The sequence below is a fragment of the Chionomys nivalis genome, chromosome 4 (genome assembly GCF_950005125.1).
Source record: "Chionomys nivalis chromosome 4, mChiNiv1.1, whole genome shotgun sequence".
In the NCBI taxonomy this organism is placed as follows: domain Eukaryota; kingdom Metazoa; phylum Chordata; class Mammalia; order Rodentia; family Cricetidae; genus Chionomys; species Chionomys nivalis.
The window spans coordinates 89,491,255-89,508,141 of NC_080089.1; the positions used below are offsets into that span (position 1 = coordinate 89,491,255).

General features: G+C 37.4%; 1 protein-coding gene and 1 pseudogene across 1 annotated transcript; both read left to right on the plus strand.

Moving 5' to 3' along the window:
- Positions 1-12,375, plus strand: part of LOC130873558 (phospholipid scramblase 2-like) — a 58,905-nt pseudogene extending 46,530 nt beyond the window's left edge.
- Positions 12,376-15,776: 3,401 nt separating this feature from the next.
- Positions 15,777-16,224, plus strand: LOC130873332 (40S ribosomal protein S15a-like). The gene has a single exon (XM_057768121.1). The coding sequence runs from the start codon at positions 15,793-15,795 to the stop codon at positions 16,183-16,185; it is 393 nt and encodes a 130-aa protein (XP_057624104.1). The 5' UTR covers positions 15,777-15,792; the 3' UTR covers positions 16,186-16,224.
- Positions 16,225-16,887: the final 663 nt, after the last annotated feature.

Sequence of the window (16,887 nt, forward strand, 5' to 3'; positions counted from 1 at the left end):
GTTGTATTTTCTATTACCTTGGAAGTGATTTATGATAATAGTCAAATGCTAGTAAATATTCAGCACATTTCTAGTTTTTTTTATAATACACTATACAATATATTCCTCAATAACTGATATTTGAAAATTTCATAATGTCTACATTAAAATTCTGGTCACATTAATCCACCTACCTTCTTTTGTCTCGCTCCTACACTGACAACTATTTTCAAGCCAAATCCTCATCCAACTTTCCTGTCCTTTATATTTATTTATTTATTCTCTCTCTCTCTCTCTCTCTCTCTCTCTCTTTCTCTCTCTCTCTCTCTCTCTCTCTCTGTGTGTGTGTATGTGTGTGTGTATTTGACTGTTTGTTTGAAAAACACTGAATTTCAACAGACCTACCCCTGGGCTTGATAATTGCACTATCAACAGGTGCATGGGTAAGGTACTAGTGGCTAAATTACTAAAGAAAATGACTTCCTCACCGCCAGCAATCTGAGAGCCTGAGACCAGAGGAAGTGTTGAGAACCATGAACCACTTTATCATCTGTAACTAAATGTTTACCAGTTCAGTAATGTGTAGACCCTATCCAGGGAAACACAGCTGCTGTGAGTTCATAGGTCTCTTCTCATTGTGTGGCTCCTCCTCTCTTCCCCATCTTCTGTGATGCCCTCTGAGACTTGGAGTCAGTGAAATGGAGACATGGCTGTTTCATATCATTAGTCACTTGTTCTCAGCACCTTAGCCAGTGGTGGGTCTCTGCATTAATTCACCATTCATGGCAGAGAGAAGTATCTTTGATCAAGACTGAGGGCAGCACTGGTCTGTTGATATAAATATAAATACTTTGAAGGAAATTTGATGATATGTCCATTCTATCAAAATGAAAATAATAGGTTCATTGCTGATGCCTGTGACCTCCCCAGCCATGGGATTTTGAACCTAGTCCCTGGTTCAAGGCATGAATTTCCTCTTGTCAGACTTCAGATCCTATAGGAAAGCAGTAGTTTACCTAAAGAAGAGCTGTGCCGCTATTTCAGCAGTAGGAACACCTTGCTTGAAAAGATGATGTTAGAGAATATATTAAATCTAGCAGCAAGAAGGAAGCTGCCAGTTCAATTGAAGTATGATTTTCTTGAGTTCTGGAATCAAAATGTACAGTCAGCAATGGTCATAACCTGTAGAGCTTGGGGAACCTCTGGGACTTTCTGGTCAATAATTCCTAGGAAGATGTTCAACACTTGGCCCTTGGATTTTAGTTTTATAACCCATGGCTTCTAAGATAAGCGCTACATGGATCTAATCTACATGGGAAGTAGAAATATACAAGATCTCCTGAGTAAATAGCATGGGGACTATGGGAGAGAGTAGAAGGTGAGGGAAAAGGAAGGGAGGGGAACAGAGAAAAATATATAGGTCAATAAAATCAATTAAAAATGAAGCTTATAAATTAGTAAGTTTTGATGTGAATTCTTCATACATCTTTAGTTTCTGTTAACCCTCTCTCTGTACCTCCTGTTCTCCTCAACCCCTGGCTTTTGTTTAAAATTTGCCACTCTCAGTATTTCTTCAGTTTTTATATACCTTCCTCAGTTTCTGTAAGGCTTCTTCATCACCCACAGCTCTTCCATGCCCCTCTTCTCCTCTCTTTGGGGTTTCTACAGACAGTACAATTTAAATAAACACATCCATAAAGATCCAAACCTATTCACATTTGAGAGAGAACATATGGTGTTTGATTTTGCAGATTAGAGATTACCTCACTCACTTTGATATTTTCCAGTTCCATCAATTCACTTTCAAATTTTATTGTTTCACATTTCTTTGCAGATGGATAAAATTCCATTGTGTGCCTGTCCTGCATTTTCCTTTTCTAGGCATCAGTTATTGCACATCTAGGATGATTCCACTTCTTAGCTATTTGAAAAGCACAGCAGTGACCATATGTGTGCAGACATCCCTGCAATAAAACGTAGAGTCCTTTGAGTATATGTCCAGAAGTGACATACACGGAACATATGGAAGTTTTATTTTCAATCTTTTGCAAAACTTCCAGATTGATTTTCATTGTGTCTACATTCATTACAATCCTGCCAAGAGTGTGGACCAAGGATCATAAGATCTGATGCTCTGAAAGTGCTGGAAAGGAAGTAATGAGTGCACTTCTACATGTAGGCGTGGCTAGCGCTTTCTGCATAGGACTTCTAATGAGTTCACGTCTACACATAGTCATGGTAAGGGTTTTCTAAATAGGACTCCCTCCAGTTGCACAGGACATAAGATCAGAAATTAACCAATGGTTTCTCATGAAACTAAATCTTCTTATCACAAACGAAGTGTTAATGAGTACAGAGGCAACCCAGAGAACAGAAGAGAATCTTTGCTACCTATACATTTGACAGACGATTAGTGTATGGAGTATAGTAAGAACTCAAAAACCTAAACATCAAGAAAACAAAGCACCTAACCAAAAAAAGTGAAACTATAGAATTGAACAGAAAGTTCTCAAAAGGAAGAAATACATGTGGCTAGTAAACATCACTAAAAGTGTTCACTATCCTTAGCTGTAAAATATAGCTTAAAAACATTTTTGAGATTCTACCTCATCCGGAGCCACTTTCAAGAAGATAATTGACAAGATCTGGCATGGCTGTGGAGAAGGGTCATGCTTATACACAGGCTATAAGGCTTAACTCTTTTTTCTTTACAGAGCCTTTGTGATGCAGAAGTACTATAATTACAGCCATTTACATAGGTGGAAACCTTCGAGTTACCTCAGCGGCTCAGCATTATAAGCCTATGAAACAGACCTGCCTTCTGAAACCTCATGCATTGATTCTGTATTTTGTACTCCGCAATCACAATACTGTATAAATGTCTTGGTGTGTTAAACAGCTTAGTAAATCATAGAGGTCAGATTCAGTAAGTGGTACTGAAAAAAAATGAATTTATATTCTGTGAATGGAGTGTTCCACTACTTTTTGTAATTAGTAAAATTACAACTTTTATTCAGACCACTTTTAATATTAGATACATGCAATGTTTCAAACATCAACCATAAGAGAAGAAAATTCTGGGTACTGCATGTCGTTTAACATAGCAATGTTAAGTTGACACTTGCTTTGTTTTATGAGTCAGATAGCTTTAATAAGAGTCTACAGTTCAGTGTTTGTACAAGATAGCATCTGGAGTTTAGCAAAGGAACTGTCTTCTGAATATGTACTTGTTTATATTTTGAAAAAAATATACTTTGAAACATTTTTTTTAAGAGTCAACATCATGCAGGCCATGGTGACCCATGCCCTGAATCCAGCCAAGTCAGAGAGATCGTAAGTGCAGTGCCATCATGGGCTACATAAGGAAACCCTGCTCAAAACCTGAAAAACCGCTACAACAAAAAGCCACAGATCATAAGATGTATAGAAGTCCTCAGGTACCACAAATAATGATATCGAGAATAATTTTCAGACTTGCAGAAAAACCTCTTTATGTGGATAAAAAGGTTTTCATATTTCACAAAAATCATCTAGGGAGGACTTTCTAATATTTGTAGATATCTCAGGTTAAGCCAAACTGACCTAATTTCTACATATTAATAATAAATTAATTCAGTAGATATATTTTAATGGAAAAAGTTGTTAAATATGGTTTTATCAAAATATAAACAATTGTGAGAATTTGATACTGATAATTGTTGGCAGCTGGTTATAAATACTAAAAATATGAATCCAAAGTTGGTTAGCTAAAGCATCTGAATTCTCCATTTTCTTTTCACTGTGACAGATAGATCACATTCTGATTCACCAGCAGTTCGAGTTTGTGGAAGGTGTGTGTTCTGTTCTCTTCTTCGTATTTCTAGAAAGACAATGAAAGTAAGGGCACACTGAAGACCATAAATACAGCATTCTGGAGGGTGCAGGATGGAGAACTCGGTTGCTTACAATGTCTTTCCTCATAGTCTCCAAACAAGCAGTGGTGTCTAGAAATTTTCATTTCTTGGTAAATATTATGATGGCCAACTGCCCTCATGATACAGATACTAATTTGAAAAAGAACACCGAAGAGGCAGGCGGATCTCTGTGAGTTCAAGACCAGCCTGGTCTGCAAGAGCTAGTTCCAGGACAGGCTCCAAAACCACAGAGAAACCCTGTCTTGAAAAACCAAAAAAAAAAAAAAGAAAAGAAAAGAAAAAAAAAAAGAAAAAGAAAAAGAACACCAAAAACTTACCTTTGCTCTCATATCTAAAAATTGCCCCATGCTTTACCACCCTACTTGGTTTCTCAGCTACTGTCTACCAGGTTGTAACCAGTGTGAGGCTTACACAGTACCTCGGGCAATGGTTCAGGTCATACAGTGAATGATGTTTGGAATTAGGGTGGCGGTGTTCTGTAAAATCACTATTAATGCCATGCAAGACCATGACATCTACGTGTTATAGGGCTCCTCAGCACTTCCTAGCTCAGCCCAGGGCCCTGTTGTCTTAGAGACGCTGTGCAGAGCATGGCCAGGTGCCTACAGATCTCTCCAGAGGTCCAGTGTCTCCAGGTGCAAAAAAAGAACTGAAGAAGCTACTAGAAAATTATGATTATTTCCGAGTGGATGGAGACTGTGGGGAGATGTGTGAGCTACCGTGTCATCTATCTACCAGAACATGATAACAGCTGACATTTAGAATAAACCTTTTAAATTCATGGTCACCTGTCTACAAAGTTACTTTTCATTGGAAAATTGGGTCATGTGTTGTATGGCACACTTCTGGATTTATTAAAATACATAATTTTCCTTATTTCATTTAAATTGTATTATATATTATTACATATTATAGTATAATATTATGTTTTTCTAAACCAAGTTTTTCTTTGAAAACTAACACTATCTTTTTTATAATGTTTTGTACTTTGAATATTTGTAAATATTCAAATTCCACAGTATATATTTTGAGAATTTTAAGCCTCAAAGTCAGATTTTATATACTATGTAGCCTTACATTTCTAAATTTTAGATATGTAAGTTTCAAATTACTTGCTCAGCAATTACACTCACTGTATTATTAATCCACATTCACTAGCTCTTCAGTTTGTGATTGAAAAGAAAAACCCACATCTTCAAATTTTACTTATTCTCTCAAATGGAGTCATTTTTACTATTACAAATAATATAAAAAGATAATAAATTCTCTGTTCACTTTCAGCATCTGAGTTTATAACCAGCATTTGTACTTTCATCTTATTGAAAAGTAAATAGACGCCACGGATAGAGTTCCATCTTTTTTTTTTTTTCACTCCTAGGACTTGAATCTAGGGTCTTTTGCAGAGTAAGCAATTATGCTACCACTGAACTGCACTGTAGCCCTGCATAGACTCATTTTGTTGGATTTAATTTTCCAATGAGCTGGCAGAAAACTAGAAGTTGAATACAACAAGTATAGTTCAAGCTACACAATTGAACGCTATTTGAATAACAGATGTTCTCTCTGTAAAAATAAAATAATTTTCAGTTTTTTAAATCTTCACAAAAATATTTGTGGCAGGTATTGTACCATGGCAGTTTTTAAGAGACCGAATTCAAGGCATCTTCAAGTCTCATCGAAGACTAAAATGAGTCCATAGTGCTAGGGCTTCTGAAGGACATTTTTCTATGGGCAAATTTGACTATTAACTACTCTTTCTGTCTCTAAATAAGAGAAGACCCCTATAGCTAGACTTTGGTTAGATGATACTTGAGAATCTTCATTTGGAACCTGTCTGTTTTTAGCATTGAAAGGAACACCAGTAAGGCAGCGTTCATTTGGGACGCCTTTGGCTTTGTGGTCCCACAACATGGCACCTTGATAGGACAGTTGAAATCTGAGCTGAGTTGCCATGCACCTTTCTCACGCTCACCCCTTGTCCAGTATTTCCCTACCCTCCTCAAGGGGACCCTGGCTCAGTGCTGTGTTGCTTTTCACCTTTCCATTTTCAATGGCTCTCATTTTACCTGGGTACATGAAGAGTAAGTCTCCCCATTGCTTAATGATAATGCAAAAAAAAAAAAATGCGGTTTATAAAAAAGCCTCAAACCAACTGATTTGCTTTATTGACTCACATGATTTAAAAAACATCAGCCTTTCTTTAGTTTATCTATAATACATGGACACTATGCTTGAGAAGTGGACGTTTATCTACACACCTAGAGCCACTGGGCCTGCCATGTGAAACAGTCTCCTTCATGAATTAAACCATAGCGGTATCAAAAATGACTGTTTTGTTTTCCGTGTCTCCCAGAGCTATTCGATTTCTTCTTAGTTTGCTGGCCTCTCTTCCTTTTCTTCTGCCTTTCCTTCCTTCAGACTGAATCGTCTATATATCCCTTCTTCCAATTTTCTCTCCTTGTGCTATCTAGAATATCATCTAGACCCAGAATATCTAGCTATTATATGATCCTAGGATAGGTTGAGGATTTTAATGCACCATTGATTATGTTTTCATGCTTTTTCTCTTTTAGCCATTTTAGGTTTTGAAACAGCTAACAAATACAAAATTCAGAACCAACTTGGGCAGAAGGTTTACTACGCAGTGGAGGAGTCTAATTTCTTCACACGCAATTGCTGTGGGGACTACAGGAGTTTCTCCATAAGGATTCTTGATAACTCAGGTCACGAAGTCATACTTTTGAATCGACCACTAAGATGTAGCTCTTGTTTCTGCCCCTGCTGCCTCCAAAAGGTCTGTGAACACTTACCAACACAGTTTGCAACATAGTTTAGTGAGAATTTTTGTCACGTTTTTAATATTTTTAAAAGTGACCCATGAGCAATATTTGGTCTTTCTTCAATGGTAGGAAGGAAGTTGAATGACTAAGCGTATGCCCTTGGCTAATCTCCCCTTAGTGGCAAAGTGATATCTCAAACAGCACTTTCTGATGTTCAAGGGAAGACATTTTGGTCACATCTCTTCTCAGAAATGATCATGACTGGTATGGATCAAACTAATGGAGCTCCATGTCTGAGGATGTCCTGGAACAGTTTTCCAGAAATAGAGTGCATTGACAGAAGAGCTGGGATAAGGATATATGTATTCATCTTATGATTTGTCTGATGATTTAAATACTCCACTGAGGGACAAACAGAAAAAATATCATCTCCTGTATTTTTCATTTCTTCTCTTTTAATAAACAAAGCAAGTTATGTCCTCTGTAGTAAACATTTTCCAGATGGAGACATCCTCAGCTAAAGTCCTGCTGTCTGGTTCATATTACTTGGTGATCTAATCATTGCAAAGGCGCCTTTTAGAGCAGATACCAGGGCATACAGACTTCAGGGAAGGTAGCTCTTGCCTGGATTTCACTAACCCATGACCAGTTCTGCCTGCATATCCCAGTGATTCAGCCGATAATATCCTTATAGTGTGGCTCAAACAAAGAACACAGGAAAAAAGTTATTGAGGTTTCATATAGTTTTATATATATAGTTTTCATTTTTATAAATGAAACATGAAAACTATCAAGCATTCAATTTGTTTCTTCTATGTATTAGCTGAGGAATCTGATGCAACTTAATTCATCTTTCTTTGGGACAGTTACTTCCTCCATGAATTAAGAAAAGAAATAGCAGTGATCTAATTAACGGGCATTGCAGATTGGAACACTGTGGGCCATTCTTAGTAAATGAAGGCACAAATAGACAATATGATCATAAACATCATTTATCAATGTTCTTTTTCTTTTTAGATAGAAGTCCAAGCTCCTCCTGGTGTGCCAATAGGTTATGTTATTCAGACCTGGCACCCATGTCTTCCAACATTTACAGTTCAAAATGAGAAAAAACAGGCTGTTCTAAAAATTGCTGGCCCATGTATCACGTGCAGCTTTGGAGGAAATATTGATTTTGAGGTAACAGATGTGATCATGTTTATTGAACTTCATTTCCTTATAAGTAGAACATATTTTGCAATGAGCTACAATTGTGTTAAATAAAGATTTTTGTACAAACATTTCAAAAGAAATAATGTGATCAGAAAAATATTTTCTGGTCCAATGAAAGGTCCTTGCTGATGCTGTTAAAGAACAAGGTGCAGTCATCTGAAAAATATCCAAAATTTCTGTATTGGCTACTTCTCAAATTGCTATGACCAATACCTGACAAGAAGCAAGGTCAAAGAAAAGGGGTTTTAAGGGTACAGTACCCTTCAGGCACTGCATGCACATGCTACATAGACCTCCATGCAAGCAAAACACCCACATACATAAAATAAAAATGAGTGAATCTTTTTTTTAGAAGAAAAAGCTTAGTGCAGGTATAGTGGTTACTGTCCAGTCATGCTTCTCTGGGATCTCCCTGTTCAGTTAGTCCATTGGAAAACATGTTTTTACATTTACTTCCTGGAGGACATTTTAAAGCTGGGGGAATTTGACCCTCTGATTCTCTTTGAAAGTCAGAAAACCTAAAAACAAATGAGGCCTACATTTCCACAGAACGGTCATAAATACTCTAAAGTGGATGAGGATTGCCACTTCCTGATACCCGGTCTCCATGTTTAGAATCCTCTCTCCATGCCAGTGAATGCTGGTCTCTGTGTTTACTCTGTCACGCAGTCTCCCACACTTGGTAACTGTGGAGTTTTCATTCTTCCCTTAGAATCCAATTCTGTGTACATGAAGCATTGCCTACAATGACCAAAGCATGGTTAATCACAAACCTGAGCAGTTCTAAAAAATACAGATGAATACTATAAGAGATCTTACAAAACATGTGTGTATGAGGGTCTGAACATGTGTGAGGGTATTTAATACATCCAACAAAGACTTTATATACTGGTAGGAGTAAAACTAGATCTATATGAGCAAGCATCTAGATATGTGCAAAGTTATTATTATTTCTATTTTCAGAAACATTAACAAAATTTAAGCTGACATACAATTTACTTTTAGGAAATAAGTAAAAATACTGGGGAAACCTTGTGAATTTTTCATATATAATGCCAAAAATTTCTATTTTATGCAACAACCCTTCCAATGTTTAGTTACATGAGAGCATGATTTGAATGGCACATTTCTGATATTATCCCTGAAAGTAGTTTATTATTAGTTTTCTAGAACTTTTTAAACTTCTCCTTTGGTTCACTGATTTTTGTTTTCAATTCAGATCACGTCTCTCGACAAAAAAAATGTGATTGGTAGGATTTCCAAGCATTGGTCTGGTTTTCTGAAGGAGTTACTAACAGATGTGGACAGTTTTGGGATCCAGTTCCCACTAGACCTTGATGTGAAAATGAAGGCTGTGATGCTTGGAGCGTGTTTCCTCATAGTAAGTCAACTCCTTGTGTAACATGGAGGGGGCCTGCTTGTTATTGGTGTTTCTGTCCCACCCAGTACCCCACAACTGTTTAGTTCCAAAGAAAATCACACATAAGTCTCCATAAATTATAAGCTGATTGGCCCATTAGCTCTAGCCTCTCACTGGCTGACTCTCACATCTTGATTAACCCATTTTGTGATCTATGTTAGCCATGTGACTCAGTACCTTTTTTCAGTGCAGTAGATCACATCCTGCTGCTTAGGTTATCTGGACAGGAGTGGGAGGAATCAACTTCCTCCTTCCCAGAATTCTCCTGTTCTCATTACATCATTTCTACTTCCTGTCTGGTTTTTCCGCCTATATTTCCTGCCTGGCCAATCAGCGTTTATTTATAACATGGTTGACAGAATACAGACAATTCTCCCGCACCATCTTTGTGTTGGAGGGGGAGAACCACACAGAAACTATATTATTTAAATCACTGCTTGGCCCATTAGCTCTAGCTTCTTATTGGCTAACTCTTACATCTTAATTTAACCCATTTCCATTAATCTGTGCATCACCACGAGGTCGTGGCCTACCAGCAAAGCTTCAGCATGTCTGTCTCTGGTGGCAGCTCCTTGGCTTCTCCCTGACTCTGCCTCCTTTCCCCAGCAATCAGTTTAGTTTTCCCTGCCTAGCTCTGTTCTTTTGCCCTATCACAGGCCAAGACAGTTTCTTTATTCATTAACCAATAAAAGCAGCATGTAGACAGAAGGACCTCCAACACCATCCTTGTGATTACTGTTTCCGAAGGAATCCCAGAACTATATGGAGATAATGCAGAAAACTGCACACTTAAAGATCTCTTTCTTAGTTAGGGAGATGGGAAGTGGGTATGTTTATATTTCATTGTATATATGTATGCAATTCTAAAAAAAATAGGGAAAAGGAAACTAAACAATGTAAGTAATACATTCTTACTTCCTAGGTTTTATAGAAGAGGTGATGTATATCCCCAGCTCTGAGATGATCTCAGGTTTTCCTTAAAATTTGGATTCAGGGACATATCTTCTATTTAAAGAATCCACACAGTTTCAAATCAAAGATTCAAAGCCCATCTATTGAGAGGTTCTGACTTTACAAAACAGAATGTTAACTTGAGACTTCAAAGAATAATACTTATATGGAATAGAAGTTGCTGAATCAAAGAATTTTATCTTGCCATATTATTTGATTAAATACCAAACAAATAAAATGTAATCATCAATAATATACTTTCAAACAAATCTCTAGATCTAGTTAACATGTTACAGGAAATATTTGGGATAAAGCAGTGGTCCTAAGATTTTTTTCAGTGCCCATACTAAGTTCCAAGCTCAAAATCAGAAGTTTGTTGAATATACAGGAAATTCTCCCATGTGTTCAAAGTTAAAGGTTACAGAGACAGATTATTTTATCAAATTAGTGAAACCTTTGTGTGGCATTCAGGGAAATATGAACACTTGCTATATGTTGATAAAATAAACTATTAATTTTTTAATACAGCAATGGTATTGTGGCTGTGAATAAACTTAATGAAGTCCATATATATCTGAAGGAACATATCATGGGATGTTGGCTAATTTTATGTCAGGGTGACACAGATTGGAGTCATTTTGGAACAAGGAACCTCAACTGAGTAAATGCCCCCATCAGATTTGCCTCTAGTCATCCATTTTCTTGATTGATAATTAAATGTGAGAGGGCCCAGATCACTGGGACAGTGCTATCTCTGAGGTGTTGGTTCTGGGTTCTATAAGAGGGCAAACTAAACCATGACAAGCAAGCCAGTAAGCAGCATCCTTTCATGGCCTCTGCATCAGCTCCTGCCTACAGGTCCCTAGTGTATTTGGGTTCCTGACCTGACTTTCCTCAGTGAAGGATTATGTGAGCTCTAAGCTAAAATAAACCATGTAATTTTAGATCATGGTGTTTTATCACAGTAATAGAAACCCTAAGACACGAGGCATTTCATATTTTCTTTTAATTTTCTTTTGAGACCAAGTATCCTTGTTTAGTCTAAACTGGCATCTGTTATGGCAATCCTCTTGCCTGAGTCTCCTAAGTGCTAGAATTTCAGGTATGAGTTTCAACACAGGTGAGATTTTATTTTTAAAAAATTTGCTCTTCAATAATGAGAGTAAAGTCATAAAAATCTAAGAAATGAAATAATAGATTAGCCAAACATAGTCATGTTAGGAATTATAAAACTAGGCTAGCAATCACTAAATTTAGCACACTATTCTCGCAAATTTGAGATATGTGCAATAACTAATTCCTAATTAAAGCTTCAATATTGCAGCATTTTAATTTACTTCAACAGACAAATATTATGTCTGTTGATAATTATGGGGTTAAATGATATTCTAGTAAAAGTATATGTTGTGAGATAATCAAACTAACTGAAATATCAATCACCTTAAGGATTGTCTTTATTTTGCAATGTGAATATTTAATATCTACTCTTTAGCAATTTTGGAATATACAGTGCAGTGATACACCTCCAATCCCAGTGCCTTGTGTGAATCACTAGAATTTATTCTTCATTAACGAGCATTTATAGTCTTTGGTACAACCCTTATTCCCCCAACTCAGCTTCCAACCTCAGGCTACAATTCTACTCTCTTTGTTTAGAATGAAGAGTTCAACATTTTTACACTTCACAGGTGAAGAGTATGCTATATTTTATTTTCTTCTCTGGCTCATTTCATGTTATATACCATCTTCCAGGGTTATCCATTTTGTTGTTTATTAAAAGGTTTCATTATTATGAATATAAAGTATTTCATTTGTAGTATACATACCACATTTCTCTTGGTTATTCTTCATTTCCTTTTGGTTTGGTTTATACTTTGATTATTATTGCTTGTCTGATTATCTTGTTTGTCTTTACTTTGCTTGAGAAAAGTTATCACCATGCAGACCACTGTGGCATCAAACTCAAAACTCTACTGCCTCTCATTCCTGGATTCCCTCAGTTTTCTTAATTTGAAAAGTAGCCTCACTTTTGTTGCTGAAAATTGACTTTATTACTTTTCTTCTTATCTAGGACTTCATGTTTTTTGAAACCGGTAGAGGCCAGAGACCAAAACTATGATTATTTTAATGAATCGATAAATGTGTCCTTAGAAAATGTGAAGCCGGAATGTTAAGACTCAAAGGAAAGATTTTTTGTTGTTGTTGAAGTCATGCATCTATCCTTGAATTAAATTAAGATGTGCACAACTCCACTATCATGTGTTTGGCTTTTCAAGTTATTATAATTTATTTCCTAGCTCACTAGATTATAGACCTTTTCATATACTATAGGGAATATTCACTTTTTTCCTTGGGAAAATCAGCATAAGAGTTAAAAACTTTCCTGTTCCTGCTCTCATCCTGCCATCAAAAAAACTCTTGAAAGGAGTGTTTCCATACCTGATTCTTTATCTTCCAAGCTCTGTGATGACCCTTGAGCTTTAATTTACTTAACTGCTGGTAGGAAATTTTCCAATTGTAATAATATCAAACTTTTAAAGTCTGTGTAAGGACTATGGGAATTTAATGCATGCTCTGGAATATGAGCAGTTTCCCAAATTAAAATCATATAAGATAATGGGGAAAAGGCTTCGTTGTAAAGACCAGGGATTTCAAAATACAGGAAAATGGCTCAGGCCAATGAAGAGAACTTTGAATATAGGATTTCTGTTCTGTAGCTTTGAATCTGCATCAAATTCACTCTGAATACTGGGCAGACACTAATTCTCCTTTTAAGAGAAAGAGAGCTTCCTGTGCATTCTGATGTTCCTCCCTTACCCTCAACACCTAAAAATTTAAAGGCCTTGAAGTGGGGAGTGTAAAATCTGGACTAGGCTAAAAGTCACTAGACAACACGGGGCTTGAATGGGAAAAGATAGAGATGGGGTTAGAATGTTGATCCTTAAGAGACCAGCCACAGAGCTCTGACAGATTACCCTCTGCCATACAGTAAGAATCTTCTGCAGCCTACTGTTCATGTCAGTTCCTGATATTTTCTTCTCCATCTCCCAAGTGTTTGCTCCATGGAGTAAGAACACAATGCCTGGCATGAGAAACCAAAGGCTGTCTAGAATGGGAGTGTATTTGCTGTTGACTACGAGCAGCTGCAACTTTCTTCAATTAGAAGACTATGCTATCTATTTGCCAGGAGTTTGGGCCATATGTGCATTTCATTAAAAAAAGGAGTCTCAGTTGATACAGATCGCTAGCTTACAACAACAGAAAAATGACTCTTCCCAAAGGATTTGCGTGAACTGAACCCATCGGCTCATACCAAGCCTGAATTCTCAAGCAACTCCTGCCAATTCCTGTTTGCTTCCTCATTTCTGTGTGTGTGTGTGCATCCATAGCCTCATATATAATCTGACACATGTGCAAAGTTATTAAGATTCACCATGTAGTTTAAACATAAGACTTATCCAAGTATTATGTAACATACATCCATGTAACACACAAGTGTCATCAGAGATGCTTTAAAAATAGTTCACATAACAAATATTGGATTTATTAGTTTCCACAAAGCTTTAAATTAACCCCTATAGGATCTATGAATGGTAAATGATCATTCTGGGTAGAAAATCTTCTTGGTTATTTGCCTCTATTCTTGATTTCTATCCTACTCTCTCTAAAGAAGCTTTGGGGCTTTTTTGGGACCAATGAGATGACCCCACAAATAAAGTTATCTGCTGCTGCCAAAGCTGATGACCTGAGTTCAATTCTCAGGACGCATATTGGAGGAAGAGAACTTTGAACATTATTTAAGTTTCATACATGCACTGTGAAATGAGAGTGCATGCACATAAATAAATAGATAATATATTTTACAGGTTTATTTATTTTTTTATTGAAAAAATTTTCGCCTCCTCCCAGCCTCCCATTTCCCTCCCCCTCCTCTCTTCTTCCCCTCCCCCCACTCCTCTCCCCCTCCCTCTCCAGTTCGAAGAGCAGTCAGGGTTCCCTGCCCTGTGGAAAGTCCAAGGTCCTCCCCCCTCCATCCAGGTCTAAAAAGGTGAGCATCCAAACTGCCTAGGCTTCCACAAAGCCAGAACATGAAGTAGGATCAAAATCCAGTGCCATTGTCCTTGGCTTCTCATCAGCCCTCATTGTCCACCATGTTCAGAGAGTCCGGTTTCATCCCATGCTTTTTCAGTCACAGTCCAGCTGGCCTTGGTGAGCTCCCAATAGATCGGCCCCACTGTCTCAGTGGGTGGGTGCACCCCTCGCGGTCCTGACTTCCTTGCTCATGTTCTCCCTCCTTCTGCTTCTCATTGGGACCTTGGGAGCTCAGTCCGGTGCTCCAGTGTGGGTCTCTGTCTCTATCTCCATCCATCGCCAGATGAAGGTTCTATGGTGATATGCAAGATATTCATCAGTATGGCTATAGGATAGGGTCATTTCAGGTTCCCTACAGGTTTTTAATTATCACTGGGGATATTAGTAGTTAAAGTGCTTGCTTTCAAGAATGAGTGTTTAAGTTCAGATCTCAAGAACCACATAAGTATTCTTGCTCATGCCTGTAAATTTAGGGAAATAGAGATATTTAGAGCACCTGCAGAGATCCCAATTCCTGGAGCTCATTGGTCAAATAGCCTGGATGAATAGATGAGCTTTAATTTCAAGTAGAGATTTGAACTAATTAGTTCTATGCTGTGAATGAGTTTTGGTGTGGAATTTCCCTCTCTATGCTGTGATTACCATTGATTAATAAAGAACTGCTTTGAGCCTATAGCAGAGCAGGGCAGAACAGAAGTAGGTGGGGAAAACTAAACTGAATGTTGGGAGGAAGAAGGCAGAGTCAGAGAGAAGTCATGTAGCCCTACTGGAGACAAATGTCAGAACTGTAGCCAGTAAACTACAGCCACGTGGTCACACACAGATTACTAGAAATGGGTAAAATTAACATGTAAGGGTTAGCCAATAAGAAGCTAGAGCTAATGGGCCAAGCAGTGTTTTAAATAATGTAGTTTCTGTGTGATTATTTCAGAGCTGAGCAGCCGGCAACTAACTAGTGGTTTCCTTGCAACAAATTGGAGCCCACACGGCTAACTAAATCCACTTAAAACCTGCAAGTTTGGGGAGGAATTCTAGACACACACACACACAAAAAAAAAAAAAAAATTAATGCAGCTTCTTGCTCTGTTTGCAAAATTTTAAAAAAAGGTATGATATAATGCATCTAAATTCTGAAGTTTACAAGTTTAACCTTTTTGGGGGGATTTTTATTTAAAAACCCATAGTTGTCTTAGATATTTGTCTGACTGCAATTTTCAATATGCAAAAGAGTTGATCATACAATATTTGTTCCCAAAATTATAAGAGTGGATTTTGTAAGAACTTTAGCATAAACTTTAGTAGTAGTTTGTAAGAACATTGCTAGAATCATCTTCTAAAATATTGAGCTGGAATCTGGGTTTCTATATTTATTTCTTAAGTCTAATTCTGAACAAGACAAAAAAAAACAAAACATGGCTTTCGGCCATCTTCCCGCGCCGCCACCATGGCGCGCATGAACGTCCTGGCCGACGCTCTCAAAAGCATCAACAATGCAGAGAAGAGAGGCAAACGCCAGGTCCTCATCAGGCCCTGCTCCAAAGTCATCGTTTGGTTCCTAACCGTGATGATGAAGCACGGTTACGTCAGTGAATTTGAAATCATTGATGACCACAGAGCTGGGAAGATCGTCGTGAACCTCACAGGCAGGTTGAACAAGTGTGGAGTGATAAGCCCTAGATTTGATGTGCAACTCAAAGACCTAGAAAAATGGCAGAACAACCTGCTCCCGTCCCGTCAGTTTGGCTTCATTGTACTGACCACCTCAGCTGGCATCATGGACCATGAAGAGGCAAGACGAAAGCACACAGGAGGGAAAATCCTGGGATTCTTTTTCTAGAGATGTAAAACATAAATAAAGAGCCTTTATGGACTGTGGAAAAAAAAAAAAAACAAAGCATGATTAACCATAAGTTAGGGTCAATAGTGCATCTTGTTGCCATGGAGATTAGTTATAAATTCATGGGAATAATGGCACTGAAGGTTAATATTTACCACAGCCATATTTTAAATGTTTTATCTGGTTCTTGATTAGACAAAATGTCATCCTGTCTGCCCTTTATGATTGGATATTACAGAGGATAAAGAGTTCATCTGTTTTCCCATAATTCTGAAACAGAAAAACAATTTTATTAATGGAGATTGAAGTAATCACATGGGAATATTGATAAGGATATACTTAACTGGTAATGATGGGGTTAACTGGAGCATGTTGTATTCCTAAGATTCTTTTTTGGCTTTAGTTCAAGTACACAATATAAATGCAAAATATAAATATGTCCACGGAGAACATTTTCTAAATAGAGCATAGATGATATACCATAAAAAGAAAATAAAATCTTTACACTGATTCTTGACTCTGGTCATGTTATTTCAGTTTGTGTTAAATTTAAACTAAATGTTTAAATCAATTTAGTCTATGTCACTCTATAAAATTTAATACACACACACACACACACACAATCTAGAACCCACAATACAATGGCTGTGGGCACCCAGGAAAAGATCCATCTGGATTGGAACATCTGGCTGTAGTATACGA

Excerpts from the sequence above, each read along its gene's own strand:
- LOC130873332 (XM_057768121.1), top strand. The coding sequence starts at position 15,793 with ATGGCGCGCATGAACGTCCTGGCCGACGCTCTCAAAAGCATCAACAAT.